General features: G+C 39.6%; 1 protein-coding gene across 5 annotated transcripts in view; it reads right to left on the minus strand.

Annotated features, from left to right (window-relative positions):
- nfixb (nuclear factor I/Xb) overlaps positions 1–20,609 on the minus strand; it is a 253,102-nt gene extending 232,493 nt beyond the window's left edge. For 2 of the 5 annotated variants that reach the window (XM_057861285.1, XM_057861282.1), the window contains exons 1-2: positions 19,843–20,607; positions 4,879–4,962 (exon numbers count right to left, since the gene is read on the minus strand). In XM_057861285.1, the coding sequence (XP_057717268.1) occupies positions 4,879–4,962; positions 19,843–19,845 (87 nt within the window). In that variant the 5' untranslated portion in view covers positions 19,846–20,607. Of the gene's footprint in view, positions 1–4,878; positions 4,963–19,842 lie in introns of all 5 variants that reach the window. The other 3 variants (XM_057861280.1, XM_057861297.1, XM_057861290.1) reach the window with 3 other exon arrangements.
- Between the last annotated feature and the right edge of the window lie 855 nt (positions 20,610–21,464).

Here is a 21,464-nt window from a genome sequence, read left to right on the forward strand (position 1 = left end):
CAAACAATTTAAACATACATATTTACGGCTGCTACAGAACAGGATGATTCGAATTTTAGCAAACGGAACTGAAGCTTTCAACTATTGTATTTAAACAAAGTATAGCGTCTGATGAGAAGAGTCGAAACTGGTTGGTTAAGCATGGAAATAAAAAGTTTGCCTGAGCACACTGCCTGCTATCACAGGCTTTAATAACACCACACCCAGCTGTCGTTGTGGTGTAGAGGGGAGAAAGCGACGTGTGGTTTTGGTGGCTGGCTCGAGGTCTAGCTGGCGTTGCTCGAAGTGGCTCCAAATATAGGAGCCTTGACCTGCCTAAGACTCTCGATGGATCAGAGAGAGAATATGTCCAAAACCGACGCAAATCAACTTCTCTAAATATATACACAAATTGTATCAGAAAGTTTCCAGGGCTACCGTGACAAAAGTCATTTGTATTTTATACCTAAACTATAAACTATGAATTTGCCACTTTAATGTGGGCCAGACAATCAACCAGTACGGCAACAAAGAGATCCTGTGGCGTTCGCTTTCTTCTTGTTGTTAAGAAGAGTTGTGGCAGGACCTGTGGCTACTTCACCATGACAACATGTGAGTTCGCAGTGCCTTGAGTATTCGACACTTTCTGGCTGAGAACTTCACCGTTGTGGAGGTAGCTCCATTCTCATCCAACTGGCTCCTTGTATTGTTGTCTTTTGAATTAAGGCATTTCAGTTCATTTTTATCAGGAAAATTTATATGATAAAAGAGTAAATTTATTTATGAGCTTGGTAAACTCAAAAGTTAAGGAACCAAGGTATGGTTATCACGTATTAGACACAACTCTACAGCACTTACAAAAGAAATTATAGTGATTGATCTTTCTTGAAGTACTGGAATAAAATGTAATTGGACATCCACTACAGTAGATGGCAGTAGCGCTCTCACTGTCAGGGTGTGAGCAGGTAGTATTAACTCTGTGTGTGTTTTTCACAAACAAAGAATGCACACTAACACAGCACAAACAGAAGATTTGAAGTATAGTTAATAAACCCTTAAAAGGCAATATGATAAAATACTCAATGGGGAAGTGTAGAGACATAGAAAACGAGACAAGAAAGCTCAGACGAGGAATATGATGAACCACGTGTAGTTCTTGGCTTCACTGTGAGTATGGTTGGAGATGAGGAAAGACCGGTGTGTCTAATGTGTCATTAAAACATAGGGAGCAGACAGTATGTAGCCAATTAAATTAAAGCGTTATTTACAGGCATTAAAGTGCCTGTGACACAAAAAAACATGTTTATTTAATATTACATGTGGTATTTTATGCTCCTCCTGAATGAAATGGACCACTTGGATGTATGCAGAAGTGATTGATACAGTTATTTAATTTTTTTAATCCCGCGCTACGAAAATGAAAGACTTCCGGCCACGGTCTCAGATTTGGAAGAAGGCGGATGTGACATTAATGAAAGACATCCCCTTCACTATACAGCCATACTATTGTATGAAAAAGGACTGTGGATTAATTCGTTTATTTTTCACGTCACGCCAGCCCAAAGTGCTGCAGGCTTTTGTTGCTGCACCAGGGAGAGTGGTGTGAGCCTTTCTGGGTTTCATTTTTGGATTTCCAAAAGACCCTGTTCACTCCGAACAATGGGCAAAACAAGTCCGACAATTGAGGGACAGACAAGGAAGTGACTAAGATCCATGTTTTATATTATGTCAAATACTGGGCTCAAGGCACACGTTTTAATAAGGAGGTGGTGATGACAATGCTCACTGTCCACCAGGTAGGCGGGAGTGGCTGTCTCCCTCGGCCGATGACCGGTGGCTTGTCACACACCATGGTCGCCGGCCGATGTAGGCTGGAGCGTCCATGCTGGGACAGCCACGCACTGTTGTCTGCGGTTCTTGATTGTGTCGAGACTTCCACTTCTCTCAGCCCTCTTTGCGTGCCCGCGTATTGAGAGATATCCTCGGCTTGGGTCCGAGGAGCCCCCAGCTCTCGTCTCCGGTTCCCGATTGTGTCGAGACTCCCACTCCCCTCGGCTCTCTTCACGTGCCGGCCAAGAGAGTGCTATACTCTGCTTGGACTAGGGCAGCCACGCATTCCGACGTTGGCCGGTTCACCGAGAACCATTTTCGGCGTTCAATTCCCTACTGTGTATGCCAATGCCTGCCTGCTGTGGCTGCAGCAGGGGAACGACCAGCCGAAACTTGCTTGCCGCTGGGGGCTGGCCGATCGGTGAAGACAATCACCCCCGCCGCCATGTGTGACATGAGTCGGGGTAGTTTTGTGTGACTTTTTGGATTTAAAAGGCGAGGAAGAGACACGGAAGAGCCACTCGGTGCAGGTTAGCATGTAGCTTAGCTCTTAGTCCCCGCAGGGAAATGACATGAGCCGCATTAACTCCAGTGGCATAAAACACGGTTCGAGAGGTTAAAGAAGTTTTCGGTTTTGACCATTATGCAGTAATTTAGCCCTGTCGTATTGAATAAACGCATTTTTAATATTTCATATTCCATTTAGCACAAGACTGTTATTTGTAATGACCTTACAATTCATTTAGCAATTGATGAAAATACTTAGATACAAAAAATATTCTGTAAAAATATTGGAGTAGAGAGATAAAAACAATGATGACATTTTGCAGTCTGCTCTCTGTCTGTTTTCTCATTATGAATCTTCCTCCTCCATTGGGCTGAATTCTTAATCAGCTGAAATCGCCACTTCACTGATGTGATCACCCAGAATGAGGCGCCAGAGCGTTATAATGACAGGACGAGCTAAACGGCAGATTTAAAGACTCATTTTTCGTTATCTGTGGTTTGCCAAGTTGTTGTGTATAGTCGAATCATCTCAAAATATGATTTGAATTCCAATAGTTATGCTATTTAAGATTTGTTTATGGTATCACATGCACTTTACACTGCAATGAATTTTATTCAGCAAAAGCGTGCTGAATATTCCTAACATTTTTACTTTACTCATAACATTGTTTGTTGGCAAATGATACAATTGGTGTTTGCAACATCAAGAGGGAGGGTTCATTTTTTTCCCTGAATTTCAATTTCCATGAAAGCCCGCAAACAGTTTGCTGAAGACATGTCAACAAAGCATATGGATTACTGGAACCATGTCCTATGGTCTGATGAGACGGGCGGGCTTCCTTGTGTACTGTCTTCAGAAGCTGCTTCCTCCTGGGGTGACAGCCATGCATATGATGTAGAGTGTGGCGTATGGTCTGAGCACTAACAGGCTGACCCCCCCATCTCTTTAATCTCTGCAGCATAGCACTCCCATAACAATTCACACAACATTTTGGAGGGAAAATGACAAGCAGTACTCAATTTGGACATTTAGGAATGTGCGTATTTTCTAAGGGGTTATTCACTTTTGTTGCCAGTGGTTCAGATATTAATGACTATATTTTTAGTTATTTTGAGGGGAAAATAAATTAACTGTATTATATAAGCTGCACACAGACTACTTTTCATTGTGTCAAAGTGTCATTTTGTTAGTGTTGTCCCATGAAAAGATATTCTTAAATATCTGAAGAAATGCGAGGGGTGCACTCACTTTTGTGATACACTGTATAAGCTGGCAGCAGCATTTCCATGCAATTTACCAAGTGCGTTAATAATATAATTTAGAATCAGTCACTAGAGGGAGCATCAACATTTTGGTTGCGCAAGATTGTTGGTTTAATCTCCCAGCACTCACAAATAATTTTGTAGCACTAAAATATTAAGTCATTCACTGCCAACCCAGCTACACGTATAGTGCTCGAAAAGGGTATGATGTGGTAGTTGCCATATTTTATATATATATATATATATATATATATATATATATATATATATATATATATATATATATATATATATATATATATATATATATATATATATATATATATATATATATATATTTATATATTTATATATATGTATATTATTGGCAATAGACGTCCAAGCCATTTGGACTGGTAAGGGATTGGCAGCGATCGAAAGACCTCGCAATTCAAATTGATTGGATGTCTTTTGCTGTTAATGACGTCCAAAGTGTTAATTGCTGAATATTTTAATGGTGCAATGTGTATGGTGAGGGAAGACAATAATGTTTCGATGACATCTCGCTACCTTTATTTATTGTCATACCATATAATTCTCACAGTCTATTTACCAGCATAATAGTCATTCCTTTACTTGAGTAGGGCCTACAAGAGGGAAGCCCTGACGTTTTTGACTGTTCCTGACCTCCTTATGACGAGTGGGAGGTAGACACCCTCGTGCGGATGTTCTTGAACTCACTGCCCTTGGAATCCAATCCAACCACATTGACGCTCCTCCTCTCCCACCCCCTGAAAAAACGCTCCTACCAGCCGTGTACCTCAATTACAGCCATCATGCTTCATCTCTGCACCCTAGGACATATGATACTCTGTAGCAAACCAGATTCTCTATAAGACTTGGCATGAGTCTTAACTCAGGGAAAATGAAGGCTTGCAGAATAGAAAACCTGGGGCTCTCACCTCATTAGCAATCACATTCCCAGTCACCTTTCTTTTGTCAACCCTTCACTCTATTTTTACGCTTTAAATCACATTGACTCAGAGAAAAGCAACTGCTGTCTTCCTTAAAGTCTTTGCTGATCTTTTCAAATGTTCGTACATCATTTTCAATCCTCGGGGGTTGGCGGAGCCCCTTTTTGTTGAATTTGTGAGTGGAAATAATGATTGTAATGGGTTGCAGCTGAGTTATGGTGCCATGAATGACATTATAATTGTGGCAATTACCATGAGTTTGAACACCAACTGTCCGTCATAGTAATAATGAGTAATGACTCAAATGACTCACAACAAGAACAATAGTAATGATAATAATGCATACCCTGTATGAATCTGATACAACAAAGCATTCAGGCATCCCAGGACCTCTGGAGGGTTCTTCATTCAACAGAAAGTTTTCAGTTGCCTGAAATAATAACACAACAGTTACTTATTCAATAATTGACAACCGCGGTATGAAATATTATTCTAATTTTACAGAGGTTCAGAGGTACTTTTTACTGCATGTGATACTGTACCACTATAGGTATGTATAATGTTTGTCACCTAAAAATGTTTCAAAACCTAGTCTTTTTTGTGGTGTGCTACTTCCGATTGAATTTAAATTATGATGAATAATTCTGAGTTCATCATGGCTTTGCTAAGACAACTGAGGAAATGATAGTCAAATATTTTTGCATAGAACTGTTCAACAGCTGTTTTTGTGGCAAATATTATGCTGTAAGAGGTCCAACCACATCCAATCATATCTAATTCCTATAATCAAATTGAAATTCTCTCTCTCTCTCTCTCTCTCTCTCTCTCTCTCTCTCTCTCTCTCTCTCTCTCTCTCTCTCTCTCTCTCTCTGTGTCTCTGTATGCTGCTGAATAATGTGTGTCGCCTGCCTGAGCCCATGTGCTGCGCAGGCTTGAAGCCCATCACTCATTGCAACTTGAATGGAGAGCAAAGTGTTTAGCTGTGGTGGCAGCACACAATACTCCAACACAATGGCATTTCCTGTCACTGCCATTTCACCTGCATTGCTCACTGATTCAGCAAAAATCATTGACACACACAAACACACACGCACACACGCACTTCTGCCACATGAACGGGCCAAAAGTCTAACCCATAAATCTACACGGACACAGGTCGCTCTCAAAGCCCTTCATCAGGGTCTCTGCCAAATTCACTTTAATAGAATATTCAACAGAAGTATTTGGGACTGGTATATAAACAAACACAGACGTATTTGAGCTATTTTTGTTTTGTTTTGTTTAACTTATGTCAACTGAAAGAAATAATTTGCTCACATTTCAACATTTTAATGCCAAAAGTATTTGACAACCACTATTCCGACAAAAAAGAAAAGTCACTTTTTAAAAAAGTAGTCCATTGTAGAGCACAATACTAACATTTGGTATAGCACAATTGTGGCCTACATGGCCTAACGTGTTGTCCTCATACAGTATATGGACACCAGCTCTAAATGATAATGTAATTTTTGTAATTATGATTACTGATATACAATGAGGAAAATAAGTATTTGAACACCCTGCAATTTTGCGAGTTCTACTTAGAATTGATGGGTTGGTTGGAAATTTTCGTGGTAGGTGCTTGTCCACTACGAGAAAAAATCTGAAGAAAATAATCCAGAAATCATATCATATCAAAATTTTTAAACAATTTATTTGTAATATACTGCTCCAAATAAGTATTTGAAAACCTGTCTATTAGCTAGAATTGTGAGCCTTTAAGACCTGCTAGTCACCTTTAAAAAGTCTAATGAATAAGTGGAGTGGGGGTAGAATTTTTAAGTCTGACTTTTTGACCTGTTTGAGGCATAGCTGCATATAAGCACCTGTCCACCCCATGCAATCTGGAAGACACTAATTACTGACATGGTCAAGACCAAAACGCTGTCCAAAGACACCAAAGACAGAATTGTAGACCTATAAAAGGCTGGAAAGGGTTGCAGACCAATCGCCAAGCAGCTTGGTGATATAAGATCCACCGTTGGAGCAATTATTAGAAAATGGAAGAAGCCAAACATGACTGACAATGTCCCTTGGACTGGGGCTCCATGCAAGATCTACCTCAAAGGGTCTTAATTATCCTAAGAATGGTGAGGAATCAGCCAAGAACTACACAGGAGGAGTTGGTCAATGACCCGAAAGGATTTGAGACCACCATATCCAAGGTTGTTGTTGGTAATACACTAAGGCGTCATTGGTTTAAAATCATGGAACGGAAGATTCCCCTGCTTAAACCAGCACATGTCCTGGCCCATTTTAAGTTTGCCAAAGACCATTTTGGATGATCCAGAGGAGTCATGGGAGAAAGTCATGTGTTCATATGAGATTAAAATGGAACTTTTTGGTCTTAATTCCATTCATAGTGTTTGGTGAAGACAAATGATGAGTACCACCCCAGAAACACCATCCCTACTGTAAAGCATGGGGGTGGTAGCATCATGCTTTGGGGATGTTTTTCTGCACATGGGACTGGACAAGCCTGGAACTCCAGACTCACTGCTGTTCCAGCGATAGACTCCGGCGACCATCCCGCAGATCAAATTTCCAGGGCGGAGCAAGCCACAGCAAACAGACAGTGGAGTGAACCAATCAGCGACGGGCGGACGTGACGTTGGTAAAGCGACAAGAAACTCTAGCGTGAGCGGAGAATGGAGAAGTTTATTCAACATGGCTAGCGCGAGACAGACTGTTGTCAATGACTTGTGTCGCTGTGTTCTTGGTAATTCAAAACTGAATTTACCGCGGATTGGAACATATTCTCGGGTCTCTTGTTCCCCATCTGTGTTGTTGTGGAGACGACTTCTGTTGCGCAAGAGTGACATTGCTCGTTAAGAACACGTCACATCAACGAATCTGATTGCACGGATGATTTCGTTCAGGCTCGAGGGGCCATTAAGGAGCTGGGTCCAGACTATTCTCACAGTGTTTGGAAAATACAGGGATAACAGTCTGGCCGTGCCAGGCAAGGACTGGACGACTGCACTGTATTAAAAGTCTAATGAATAAGTGATGTGGAGGTAGACTTTTTGAGTCTGACTTTTTGACCTGTTTGAGGCAGTTAGCTGCATATAAGCACTTGTCCACCCCATGCAATCTGGAAGACACTAATTACTGACCAAAAAGCTGTCCAAAGACACCAAAGACAGAATTGTAGACCTATAAAATGCTGGAAAGGGTTGCGGAGCAATTGCCAAGCAGCTTGGTGAAATAAGATCCACCGTTGGAGCATTTATTAGAAAATGGAAGAAGCCAAACATGACTGACAATGTCCCTTGGACTTGGGCTCCATGCAAGATGTACCTCAAAGGGTCTCAATTATCCTAAGAATGGTGAGGAATCAGCCAAGAACTACACAGGAGGAGCTGGTCAATGACCTGAAAGGAGTTGGGACAGCCATTTCGAAGGTTACTGTTGGTAATACACTTAGGCGTCATTGGTTTAAAATTATGCATGGAACGGAAGGTTCCCCTGCTTAAACCAGCACAGGTCCTGGCCTGTTTTAAGTTTACCAATGACCTTTTTGGATGATCCAGAGGAGTCATGGTAGAAAGTCATGTGTTCATATGATATTAAAATGGAACTTTTTGGTCTTAATTCCATTCATAGTGTTTGGTGGAAGACCAATGATGAGTACCATCCCAAGAGACCATCCCTACTGTAAAGCATGGGGGTGGTAGCATCATGCTTTGGGGGTGTTTTTCTGCACATGGGACTGGACGACTGCACTGTATTAAGTAGAGGATGACCAGGGCCATGTACTGTGAGATTTTGGGGAATAACCTTCCCTCAGTTAGAGCATTGAAAATGGGTCGTGACTGGGTCTTCCAACATGACAATGGCCTGAAGCAGACGGCCAGCATTACCAAGCAGTGGCCTTGTAAAAAGCATATCAAGGTTCTGGAGGGGCCTAGCCAGTCTCCAGACCCAAACCCAATGGAAAATCTTTGGAGGAAGCTCAAACTCCATGCTTCTCATTGACAGCCCAGAAACCTGATTGATCCAGAAGATATCTGTGTGGAGCAGTGTTGCAAAATCCCTGCTGCAGTCTGTGCAAACCAGGTGAAAAGTTACAGGAATGTTTGATCTCTGTAATTGTAAAAAAAAAAAAAAGGCTTCTGTACCAAATATTAACATTGATATTCTCAGGTGTTCAAATACTTATTTGCAGCATTATAATACAAAAAATAGTAAAAAAAAAAAAATCATACACTGCGATTTTTTATTTTATTTAGATTGTCTCTCACAGTGGACAAGCACCTACCGTGAAAATTTCAAATCTGCCCATCAATTCTAAGTGGGAGAACTTGCAAAATCGCAGGGCGTTCAGATATTTATTTTCATCACTGTATCACTACACCATCAGTTACAGCCCTAATATACTGCACCTATTTAGTATGGATACAGTAGTACAGGCTTAACCATAGTGTTAACCACTTCGACTTTGCTGCTCCTTTTATTTTTCTTGCTACAAAACCAATGAAGCCAATATGCTTGGTCAAGTTAAGAATTCAATTGAAAGCTTCCTCCATAATAGATGACAACAGAAGGAAAAAGGATAGATAGCTGGCGATAAAGGTTTTTACAATCTATCATCATGATTCCCTGATGCTTTCATTTACCACGTACTTATTTTTTAGCATGACTGAACCTGATTTGTTGTTCACAAGTCATTTTGCAGCACAAAAACTCCTAACAGAAACAGGCACTTAGAATTGCCAATCTGCCTTCTTTTGAGCTACTCTGTGATTATAAACAGAGTAAAATATATCCCTCTGCTGGACCGGCCAGTTTAAGAGCTTAAAAGAAAGCCAAGAGAAGTTGACAAGAGCACCATTTAGTGGGACAAATGGTTTCAAATGGTTTTCCTCCGGTGTTATCCCACCAATTGATGATGACAAGAGTGGATTGATGCTGAGGCCGAATGCCATGAGCAGTGTTTTCTTAGTCCCTGGATGATTCAAATTCCTATTGTGCTAACAATTCATATGGCTTGTGCTTAACTCATTAGAAATGATGAAGCTTGGCTTCAAAAACAAAAACCTAATGTCAATGTTGCCCTAATCGTGCCACCTGTCTGACCTACTACCAACCAATGTGATTAAAATCTCACAAGTAGATGCGCTTCCTGAGTTAGCGTTAAGAGTCAAAGGGAAATGGCTCAAGCTGTAACCTCTCATTCGGCAGGATATGAATAGCCTGTGTCTCTTTTTTTCAAACCGCAACTTGGTTGGCCAAAGTCTGAGGCTTATTATAGTTTTGTGTTTATGTATGTGTCTGTTCATGTATTTGTTCAAGTGCAATCCCGTGTCATAGTTTGCATATGCGTGTTTTTCTGCATACATAAAGGCTTAATTTTTTTAATGTCTGTAATGATGCCATAAAACTTTGTTTATCAGACATGCCAGTTCAAATAACAACACTTTATATTTCATTCCTTGCTATAAGATAGTGTTTATACAGTATGTTAACTTACTTTCCTTAGTTAAATGAAAAATATAAATTAAATTGGAGCTCATCAAAGGAAATAATGATTTGACTCCATAACAAAATATGACTAAATACTAAGTGGAAAAAGCCCCCTTAGCAAACTAAGCAGTATGACGTTTCTTGTAGTTGCCTACTAGTCTGGCACATACATCAGGAGTAATTTTATACCTCTACTTTCTACAGATCGTCTCTTGTCGCTGCAGGTCTAGGTTCGAAATGCACCGCCCACTAGTGAATAAAAAGTATTGTAAGAGGAGCCTCAAAAACAATAAGACTCACAGTTTATCCATGGCAGTGCCAGTAGATGCAGTGCTTAACTCATTGGCTGCCATCGACGGCACTAGAATTTTGAAGCAAGAGGGCTGGCAATGAATAAACAAATGTTAGGAAGGATTGAATGTCTAATAGTGACAAACTTATTGAAATTCACATTTATTTATTTATTTGTTTGTGTATTGATTTATTTGTTTACCGGGAAGATTCAGCACCAGCATCATAATACATTAGTGAATTAGTACAGTCGTTCGTCTATGTTTACTTCAGTTGAGCAAAGTTGTGGCAATCATTAACAACTGGCAAGAAGTACAATAGAGGTAATTATAGTTTACGAAATATCAACATTACGGACCGGTGAATGATCAGGCATACTTGCGCTGTGACTTTGTAGGTTTCAAGGATATCAAGTTGTTCTGGTTACTTCTACTTTCAAATGTAGCAGTTATTGTTACAATGTGTCTAATTTGGCCGGCTTCGAATGAAAAGTCATGCCATGCTCACGCGCAACTCTTCCAGTTGTGCTGAAGCCAGGCAAAGTGTACTATGCTTGAGCACAGAATAGAATGCTTTCGACAAATCTGAACTTAAATGTCACAAGCGAGCCCATAAGCTATGTGTCAAGTGAGCGTGTGCCCTAGAAAGGTGTTCTCAACCTTTTTGACCTTGGGGCCCAACTTTTTCTGTACAAATGTGTTCACAGCCCATTCAACTATGATGACTTGTGCCACTTTTTATTACATTTGTATTAGGGCTGTCAAAATTATCGTGTTAACGAGCGGTAATTAATTTTTTAAATTAATCACGTTAAAATATTTGACACAATTAACGCACATGCCCCGCTCAGATTAAAATGACAGCAGTGTAATGTCCGCTTGGTACTTGTTTTTTGTTGTTTGGCGCCCTCTGCTGGCGCTTGGGTCCAAATGATTTTATGGTTTTGGGGAGTGAGCATGGTGTAATGACATCAACAATGGCGAGCTATTAGTTTATTTTTTGATTGAAAATTTTACAAATTTTAATAAAACAAAAACATTAAGAGGGGTTTTAATATAAAATTTCTATAACTTGTACTAACATTTATCTTTTAAGAACTAGAAGTCTTTCTATCCATGGATCGCTTTAAGAAAATGTTAATAATGTTAATGCCATCTTGTTGATTTATTGTTATAATAAACAAATACAGTACTTATGTACCGTATGTTGAATGTATATATTAGTCTTGTGTCTTATCTTTTCATTCCAACAATAATTTACAGAAAAATATGGCATATTTTATAGATGGTTTGAATTGCGATTAATTACGATTAATTAATTTTTAAGCTGTAATTAACTCGATTAAAAATTTTAATCGTTTGACAGCCCTAATTTGTATACAAAAACGAAATTAAATTAATCTGAGTTTAAAAGGCTAAAAGAGGTAACCTGACAAAGCTCTGAAATTTTTAGGAACTGACCCAAAATCTATTGGAAGTTAAGAATTGGAGTCTACTGACCAGCAGACCAAGGCATCCCCATGCAATTTCTTGGAAATTGCATTTTGTAATTCAATTTATTCATTGAAAAATGTATGGTATATTAAAACAATATTTGTAAAAAAAAAAAAATCCAATAATGATTAATAATAACACTTTTTAAAAACAATACCGGTAATTATAAGAGCCACAAGTGTATGGCAAATGTTAATGTTGTGGCCCCCACATAGTCCAAAATGTTTGATAAGGCTGCAACAACTAATTGATTAGAGTTATTAAAATCGATTCATAAATTAGTTGCCAACTAATTTGATAATCGATTTTTGCCAGCAGCTATGAGCAATCCCGTTTGGCTCCTTGTTTGGGTGTAATATGAAATTGCGCGCGTGCCAGTGATTAAAGCAAGAGAGAGAGAGAGTTCACTGCTGCAACTGCTGCTAGGTTGCTGAATCAATAATATTACGACGTGTCGATAGTTAGATTGTCTGTTGTTAGATCCTGTGTGCCTCTGTCAGAGGTGAGTAAATGGAGCCAATTGTATTGTTTGTATTCTTTGTTGAGACGTTACTAACGTTTTGGCCCGAATATAAGACGGTGTTTTTTGCATTGAAATAAGACTGAAAAAGTGGGAGTCGTCTTATATTTGTGGTCTAGACATTATACCCATTCACGACGCTAGATGGCGCCAGATATCATTGAAGCGAATGCTGAACTTGAGGGGTAATGTTCTGTCATGACAGATCTCAGCTACTCTCAAGTTTAACCTGTTTGCATTATTTTATTGCAATGTTTTTCCTTATTCAGATTTGTTTCAAGACTACAGTTACAGTTAGACCTCACTTTGATGGTTAATGCAGTTATTGCAATTTTGTTGTTTTATCACAATAGACTGGTTTATATACATTTCAAAAACCAGAAGCCATTCATTTACGAATGTGATTGCACTTTAGTTTACATATTTAAATGTTCAGATATTAAGATTTGAGTGAGGCAAAATAGCATGCTTTTTCTCTCAAATGTATTGTTATAATCATTTGTTTCAAATGTACTGTAATTATTTTCTGTATAAAAATTAATTTGGCGTTCAAAAAGTCTTTTTTCAAACTTGAGTCTTGAAAAAGAGGGGGTCGTCTTATAATCAGGGCCGTCTTATATTCGGGCCAATATGGTACTTAGCACAGAGCGGTAAGCTAGTTAGCTATTATGCTAAACAGTGTCTTAAGTGTCCGTTTGTATTGTGTTTTGGACAAGCATATTAGCAATTGAGTTATTTCTAGATAGTAAAGTTGTGTTATTTCTTTTTATAAAGAAACCATACACATGAACCCATTCATATAAAAGCTTAGAATCTTCTTTCATCACAAACTCAAACTGTAAATTGCCATACAAGAGAGTGTGCTTTGAAATTGTATTTGGATTGTATTTATAACAACTGTAGTGATAGCCATCACAACACCTGTTTGATAAAGAAAACTGATTCATTACAGTCTCCCTCTTCTGCATTCTATTTTGTTGTTTAGTTTGTTTGAAGAAAATAGTAGCAAGAAAAAAATGTCAATCATCAGTACTTTTTTATTAATTTGAATGAACAGGACTTTTGTCTGATTTGTGTACTTAGAACTTATTTTAATGTTTTATACTCAGAACCTTCATTAAACACTTTAACAACTTAAAACAGTACAGTTGTAGACTACAGTACACATAAGTCAGGAAGCTGTAATAAAATATTATTGTTGAAGGAAATAGTCATCCATTTTGTCTTCATATACAACATTCCTAAAACAACTTTAAGTTAAATTGTGAAGGTAATTGAAATAGTGACATTTATCCGATTAATCGTTTAAGTAATCCTCTGATTAATCGATTATAAAAATAATCATTAGTCTCAGCCCTAATGTTTAAGTTTATTTATTGCACTTGCCTTATAAAGGGTAAAATTTACTAAGGTTCACTGCACTGCAGTTTGGTATTGCAGGTGGTGTAATTTAAAAGTATGTATGTAGACTCGCGCACACAAAAGAATAAATAAATCATAATTAGGTATGCAGTACAGAGATGTCAAACAGCAATTTGACTGAAGTCAAGCAAGTACAGTAAAGTGTGTGGTATTAATCTCTCTCTGTGGAGTACCTCATCTGCCTTCTCAGTTATCGCCACCTCACATAAAGCATGACAGCTCTTAATAGGGATGGTGAAGTTGGCCAGGTTTCATGGCGCTGGATTAATCAGAGCACATATACATATGGCCCACCCTTCGCCATCTCTCAGTCTTCACACACCCGCTCATAAACCACCTGGGTCTCAGCAGTCTCGAAGCGATCATGAGAGGCAGGTACGCTCACAATTAGTGAACAGCCTTCTGATCCCTTTGCCGCCGTTTTGAGGCGATGAACTCATCGCTTTCTAGAGCATCAGAGGCTCGCCTTCCAACATGCACCTTGCCTTGTCCCACTTCATTCCGTCTTAATTGTGTCCTCATTCTTCACCAGCTAACAAACCTGTGCAGATGTGGCAACCACATCAAAGTACGGGAGGGATGGGAGGAGGACGTTGTTTGTCGAAAAAAATGAAAGGGGAAATTGGTGTTGTGTGAGCCCAAGCCAGCGCCACCTTAGGGAGAAATGCTGGGAAAATGTGATATTTTACACCTGCATCTAAGGGGTGAGGAATACAAGGCAGGGCGTAGGGAGGGAGGCAGTAATTAGAGCAGAGTGTGTGTTTAAAAGGATTTTTAGTATGTTTCTGGGGCTTGCCATTGGTTCTGTTTCAGCATTCAGTTTGGTGAGACACATTTGATGCCAGATTATTAAAAATGCTAAACCTGGTTATGAATGCTTAAAAAAATGGTGGAAATTCAAACAAATATGCTAATATTGTTGCAGTGATAAAGAGCTGGCAAGCTCTGTGTAATGAATAATGCTATTGGCTCTAATTCCTCATTAAGGCCCTAAAGAGGAGTGAGAACGGAAAAATACATGTATTGTTGCTGTGATTTTATTTCAAATTAAAATGACACAGTAATAGCAACTCATTTCCAAATTAAGTAGATTCAAATGACTCTGGTACACAGCTGGTGTGCCGCCTGGATGTCCTGTGAAACCAATTAGTACAAGAGTTAAGTCTTGACAAAGTAATTGAAGCACGGGTAGCAGTGAGAGTGTTAACAGTGCTATCTGTAAGACTTGCTGTGAAAAAACAAAAATACTACTTAAGATTGTAAGACTTAAATAAATCAATGTTATGAATTAATTGGAGTTTTTTTTAATGTGGATGATTAAAAAAAAATAATTTGAGTTTTTGTTGTTGTTTTGTTTTGCCAAAAAAGAAATGTAGCGACCTGTTATTTCAATAGCCTACTCCACGAGGAAGAGTTGTGTTTCTTTGTTAAGTTATCACTTTGTATTTGGGGGCTGACAGCACAAACAGGGGGAGACAGAAGTTCAAGCCAGAAGTTTTGCACTTTATTTTGGTCAACATTTAACAATGTTTAACCCTTTATAAGGCAAGTGGCTATTTTTGGTAATAAAAAAATATTAACCATATAAAAACCTGGCACATCTGTGGACATCACATTTATTCTTATGTAAGCTACAATATTAGCATTTGGTAGTGCAGCCTACATGACCCAAAAAGTGATCCCCACATATCTAACGCCAGATCTCATATAATATATAAACGGTATATATTCTGCGATTAAAAACTAATAATAGTTTTGAACAAGAATGAACAGAAATATACTCTGAGTATGGCCCCTAATAACACTGCAAAGTTATTGTTTTTCTTCACAGTATTGAACACATTGCCTGCCATTGACAAGGAAAGAAGACAATTTATTAAAATTAGGCGGACTGGCTGTGAATGCTCATGTTTAATATGCCAAACTTTGTCATCCAAACTTAATGAAAGACAGAAAATGAAGAATATTAACCTCAGTATCAGTGACAAATTGAAACTTCCTTAGAAGTTGGAGTCTGCCTCGTCTGTGGCTAAATACTGCTTAGTCCCACTATCATCAGAGTTTAACAGCAGCATTAGGCCATTAAAGGTGAAAGGATTTTCCAACTAGAGCAGCACACTGAGAGAGCATACCTCCGCCTAGGCACCAAATTCAGAGTATCGCCATATTGTCTACCTCTGTGACCTTTGACCCTTTTTTTTCCTCGTCATATCACCTACCCAGAAAATGTGAGTTAAATAGGCTAATTCGTTATCAAATTATCGCTAAATTCCTTTTCTGACAGTTCTGGGAGTTTGAGCTCAATACGCCAATACTGAATGTCCACTTTGTTAAAAGTTTGCTGCAAGTTAGTTAAAAATCTCCTTATTTGTTCTTGAGTTATCTTGGACACAAACATACAAAAAGACTTACAGAACTAAATAATTAACATTCGCCTTCCGTAGGTTACGCCTACTGGTGGAGGTAACTATTTTACAGTTATTACAGTAATCTGGAACTGTATTGAGTGTTCATTCATTCGTCTTCCGTCCCGCATGGTGCCAGCTAACTATAGGCAGTAAGTGGGTTACACCCTGAATTGGTTGCCAGTCAGTTGCAGGACAACAGCAGACAAACAACCATAAACACACTCATACCTAAAGACAATTTGGTGTGTTCAATCAAGCCTACAGTGTATGTGTTTTTGGGATGTGGGAAGGAACCAGTACCTGGAGAAAACCCACGCTGGCACGGAGAGAACATGCAAACTTTACACAGGAAGGCCGGAACCCTTGATTGAACGCTTGATCTCAGAACTGTAAACCGGGTGTGCTATTTATTCAGCCACATTACCACGAGTATTGAGTGTTTAAGCCCTGAATAAAAATGCATTGGGTGTTTTGGGCCGCAAAATAAGGTGCGTCAAAGTAATAAACGGCAAAAATGGACAACTACTTGGCCTCAGGTATTACTACTTGACATTGCGGTTTAACTGTTCTCGGTTTCACTGCGAAGTTGCCAGTGTGTTTAATATACAGTATTTAATGATGTGGCACAAACACACAGTGTGCTGCAATAATCATACCTCCACACAGTGGTGGAACTAATGTGAATAGGGCCCGGGTGCGATGCATATAAACGAAGTGGACCGTCCGAGGAGGAGGGAGGGTGCAAGTGGACAATTATTCGCGAGGCCCTGCACACTTTCGTCTGCCCTTTTAGACAACACTTAGGCTTCGTCTAAACTAGGACGGATGGTGGCCCTAAACATGTAATTAGTTAGACTAAGCGGCATGTCGGCTACACTAATGTACTTCTTGTCCTGAGATTCTATTACACGGGCTAGAGGAGCACATAATTTCTTGAACGGCGCATCAACTGCCTAGTATAGCCAGCCTGTCCATATAATAATGGGATGAAAAGGAAGTGACGTCACGGTGCATGCCATTGCCATTACGCATTATGGCATTGTAAACAATGGAAGTGAATGGTACATAGGCGGCTTTGCTGCTCCTCTTTTTACAACTGAAAGAGCTTGTAAATTTTACGCTTGAATATGTCATCGAACAACGCCGAAAAATTATAAGCTTCCAGTTCAGAGGTGACGACGCGGACCATGATGTCGCAAACAAGGCTGCTACTTTTTGTGCAGGCGTGTTCTGCACAAATGCATTTGTCCCTTGCAAGAGCAAAGAGTTTATGAATGCGCCCTAAACAGTGCGGACAGGAATAAAATATTGTTAGAATTACAAGGCAAAAAAAAAAGCGCTTCTACACTAGCACTATATGGTCCTTTTTAAACAGACAAGAGTTCTTTTTCTCAGACAGTCCGCTTCGTTTTGCAAATGTGAAAGTGCATCTGAACTCTAGTTCGGACCAAACAAACGAACTCTGGTCCGCTCAAAGATCGTGGGTCTCAGTCCGCTTTAAGCGCACATTACTTCGCTTGTGAATGTAAGTGGAGCATGGTGCGCTTATGCTACATTACGTGTAGCTGTTGTGACGCTACATGCTCACTCCTCTCCCAGGAGGGAGACATTTCCTTTTCAAAATGTGTCCAATCAATGAGTGCGTCGTTGTGATTCTACACGGAAAGTTCAGTGTGCGCAGTGTAAATACTGGACCTTTTCAAAAAGTTATTTCTAAGTGTTGTTGCGAGGTAGCTCTCCAACCGGACCCTGGTCCTCTTGTTCTAATGTAAAAGTGCCCTTTCGACACTATATTACAGTTCCACACATCATCTTATCTTCCTGTTTGACCCTCCCCTCGCCCAACCACGCAAATCGGGCACCATAAAGGCCCGGACCTGGGTGCGGCCTCATCCCCAGAACCTTCCTAAGCTCTGCTCCTGATGCCATAAAAACAATAACATAGTATAGTTTTTTTCTGCCCCCAATAGCAATCTAAAGTTGTTGTTTGAGTTTTTTGTTAAATTGCATAGTATTTACGTCATTACCTGCCATTGTCAAGGATAAATATCCACTTCATTTAATCTGGGGGCACTGGATGTGAATGCTTACGTTTTAGTGCCATTGCTGCTGCCAAACGTCCAATTCATTTTGACTGGGAAGGACAAATAAATTCAAAAAAGAAGTTGGAAGGGGAAAAAAAAATCATTGTAAAAAAAAAAAAGATTTTATTTTTAGGCCATATCATTCAACCCTAATATATTCATCAAACTGCAAAATTATTTCGTGTTAACTTTGTTATTTTAAAAAGTAAGATGGGTGGGAGAATCACAAGTCATGATAATCCCACACGAGACTTGTCCTGAATTCTGTATCCTTTTTACCGAGGAGCTTTTTTTTTTGAACAGCTGCCACGTTAGCTCAGATTCATGTAAACAAATAATTATTCATACTAATAATCTCCCATATTCATGTGCAAATAAGATGGCTTGCTGGAAGTGCCAAGGTTGTATGTGGGAGGTTCCCGTAACAACTGGCTCAAATTCAATGCTGGAAAAGAGAGAAAATAGAACTCATCTGAGGGTCAACGGTGTGCAAGTTATATATAACAGTTCATCTGTAAATGGCACACTATTTTTTGTTAAAGTACCTGAAAGTCCGTGACGAGGTTTTGCATCATTTGCCAATTTGAGTAAATGGAATGGAAAACAAGGAATTGTGTCTGGAATTGGTAAAATGAATTGAGCAAAAAATCCCGGAGGAATCTCATAAGCTTTTGCTTTTTTGTGTTTAAGGATAGCACTGAATTTTGCCAACTGCATAAAAGACACATTTTGCAAAGTTACCCAAAAAGTCACTTATTTTAAGAAGCACTTTCAGTCAAGTTTCCAAAGATAACTTTGACTTTGTAAGTCACCAACCGTTACACAACTTGTAGGGTGCTTTTTCGTTGTCTGCTTACACCGTATGATATGATAGTGCATATCATATATGGAACTATTAATAGTAAAGCAGGGGCATATCAAGACCTGACTCATCATGACAGCTCAGAGATCAAGAAACATAAATAGTATACTTCTTAGTGACACATAACGACACAATTTAGAATGCTTTTTGTTCATATTATTATATATTTTTTGCAACCCTTTGTAAGGTACTCATTAAACACATTGACTGCCATTGACAGTGCTAAATGTCCAATTCCTTTTGACTGGAAGCGGTGAATAAACATTCATTCAGTCGCCCCTCCCAGTCAAAATGAATTGGACGTCTAGCACAGTCAGTGGCAATGAAGGATGAGCATTCACAGTCAGTTCTCACAGTTTAAATGTATTGGATATACAGTATGGCTGACAATTAGTTAAATCCAATGGGACAAAAATGAGTGTTATTGAGGGCCAAAACTGAAATACATTTTTGTTTTTGTTCATTTGAATCTTATTAAATTTGTTAGCATTATTTTATTTGTATTTATTCGTTAAATGTAAACATGTGGTTAAATCAACTTTTATTATTTTAAGTATCAAGAACAGTCACTTCCCCAATAAAGGGTTAAGAGATGTAAACGTGATGTGGTAGGACCTTGGACATATTAGCAATAAATCCCAAACTTGGCTAAATGCATGTTATTAAATGCAACGTTTAAACCCGACTGCACAAATGAGCAAATTATTGGTTTACACAGCACGTACCATTGTGGTGTAGGGAAAGATGCCAAGACCCTCTCAGAGACCCATTTTCCACTCCCCAAAAAAGTTTGTCTTCCAAAAAAAAAAGTTTGTGGGAGAAAAGAAAGCTCGTTTTCTCGTTCAGCTCGGTTTTATAATACCGGAAGCAAACACGGTCTGGTAAACATTGTTGTTGTTCTTTTTTTTTTTTTTTTTTGTAATGTAAACTTCAGGCTGTAATCCAAGTCGTCTGTTTCCTGATTTCTTCACGCAAGGTGCGTCATATTTCCATGAATTTCGCCCGAGTTTGGGCTGCGGTTTCACCCCCTCTCTTGTGCAAGTCTCGTCAACCGAACCGCTCAGCGATTCGACCCAGCTGCATGCTTTCACTAAACCACGGTCCTCTCCTCGCTCCACGTGCGGGGAAAGTTGCCGAGAGCCACGAATGAAATCTCCAGTGCTCGTTGAGCCGACGAAAGCGGACGCCCTTCGATGAACTGCTTTAGGAACAACCAAATTGCGAAATAGAAGAAGAAAAAGAAGCTGTCGCTGTACGCGCTCACGCAGCCGAGCGGCACCAGGCGAGGACGCACGGTGTCCTCCTGCGGCCGCGGCCAGGGAAGCCGAGCGGAGGGCGGCTGAATTATTAATAACCGCAGCGGTGCACAGTCTGTCGTGCTCAGTGAGGAAGCAGGGCGGCAGCTGGGGGTTTACAGGAATTAAATACCGGCTCAGAGTAAAGCGTGGACGCAGGGGGATTAGCGAGCCTGCACCGGCTACAGCGCATGCAGCTATAGGGGAAGCTCGGGGCCGACGCGCTCATTCACGAGGACGGGAGGGAGCGGGCAGCGGTTCGGGTGCCACGATGCCGCTCGTCAAAACACGTTATTTTTGGATGGGGGGGCTTAATGCAATATAAGAAGGATAGGGAGCTGATGAAAATAACCAAATCCTAAGGAGGTAACCCATGTGATCTGCAAGGATGCCATAAAAACTCAAGCGGCTGCAGTTCACATAAAACCTTACATTCACAATTTCATATCATATCTAAAATGTTTTTGCGATGATAAATTCGCAAACCGAAGTCAAACACGCTTAGACGATTTTCCTTAACCCCTAATAGGGCAAATGACAATATTTTTTGGTTAGTTATAAAACCTAACCATAACCTCATAAAGACCTGGCGTGCGCGCACACACACACACACACATACAGTATATTCACAAATATTGTATTTGAAAAATATATATACATTGTTTTTAATCGCCCTTTTGTTATTAAATACAATTACAAATGACTAAGATGTAAAATGAATAAAAACATAAATACTCTTTGGTTATGGCACCAATAACACTCTAAAACTCATTGCCAGCCATTGACAACTATGGACGTCTACTTCATTAAACCAGGAGGACTGGCTGTGAATGCGCATGTTTCAGTATACAATTCGTTCATTCGCTCCTCCCAGTCAAAATGGATTTGACGTCTAGCGTCGTCAGTGGCATTCAATGAGTGTCCATTGAATGAAAGAATAAAACACATTGTCATTGTACGGATAGAGTGCCAAAATATAATGTATTCCACACTGACGTGAACCCCGTGGGTTAGGTCATCATGCTTAAAACAAAAAAAATTTGCACAGGTGC

The sequence above is a fragment of the Corythoichthys intestinalis genome, chromosome 16, assembly GCF_030265065.1.
Source record: "Corythoichthys intestinalis isolate RoL2023-P3 chromosome 16, ASM3026506v1, whole genome shotgun sequence".
NCBI lineage: Eukaryota > Metazoa > Chordata > Actinopteri > Syngnathiformes > Syngnathidae > Corythoichthys > Corythoichthys intestinalis.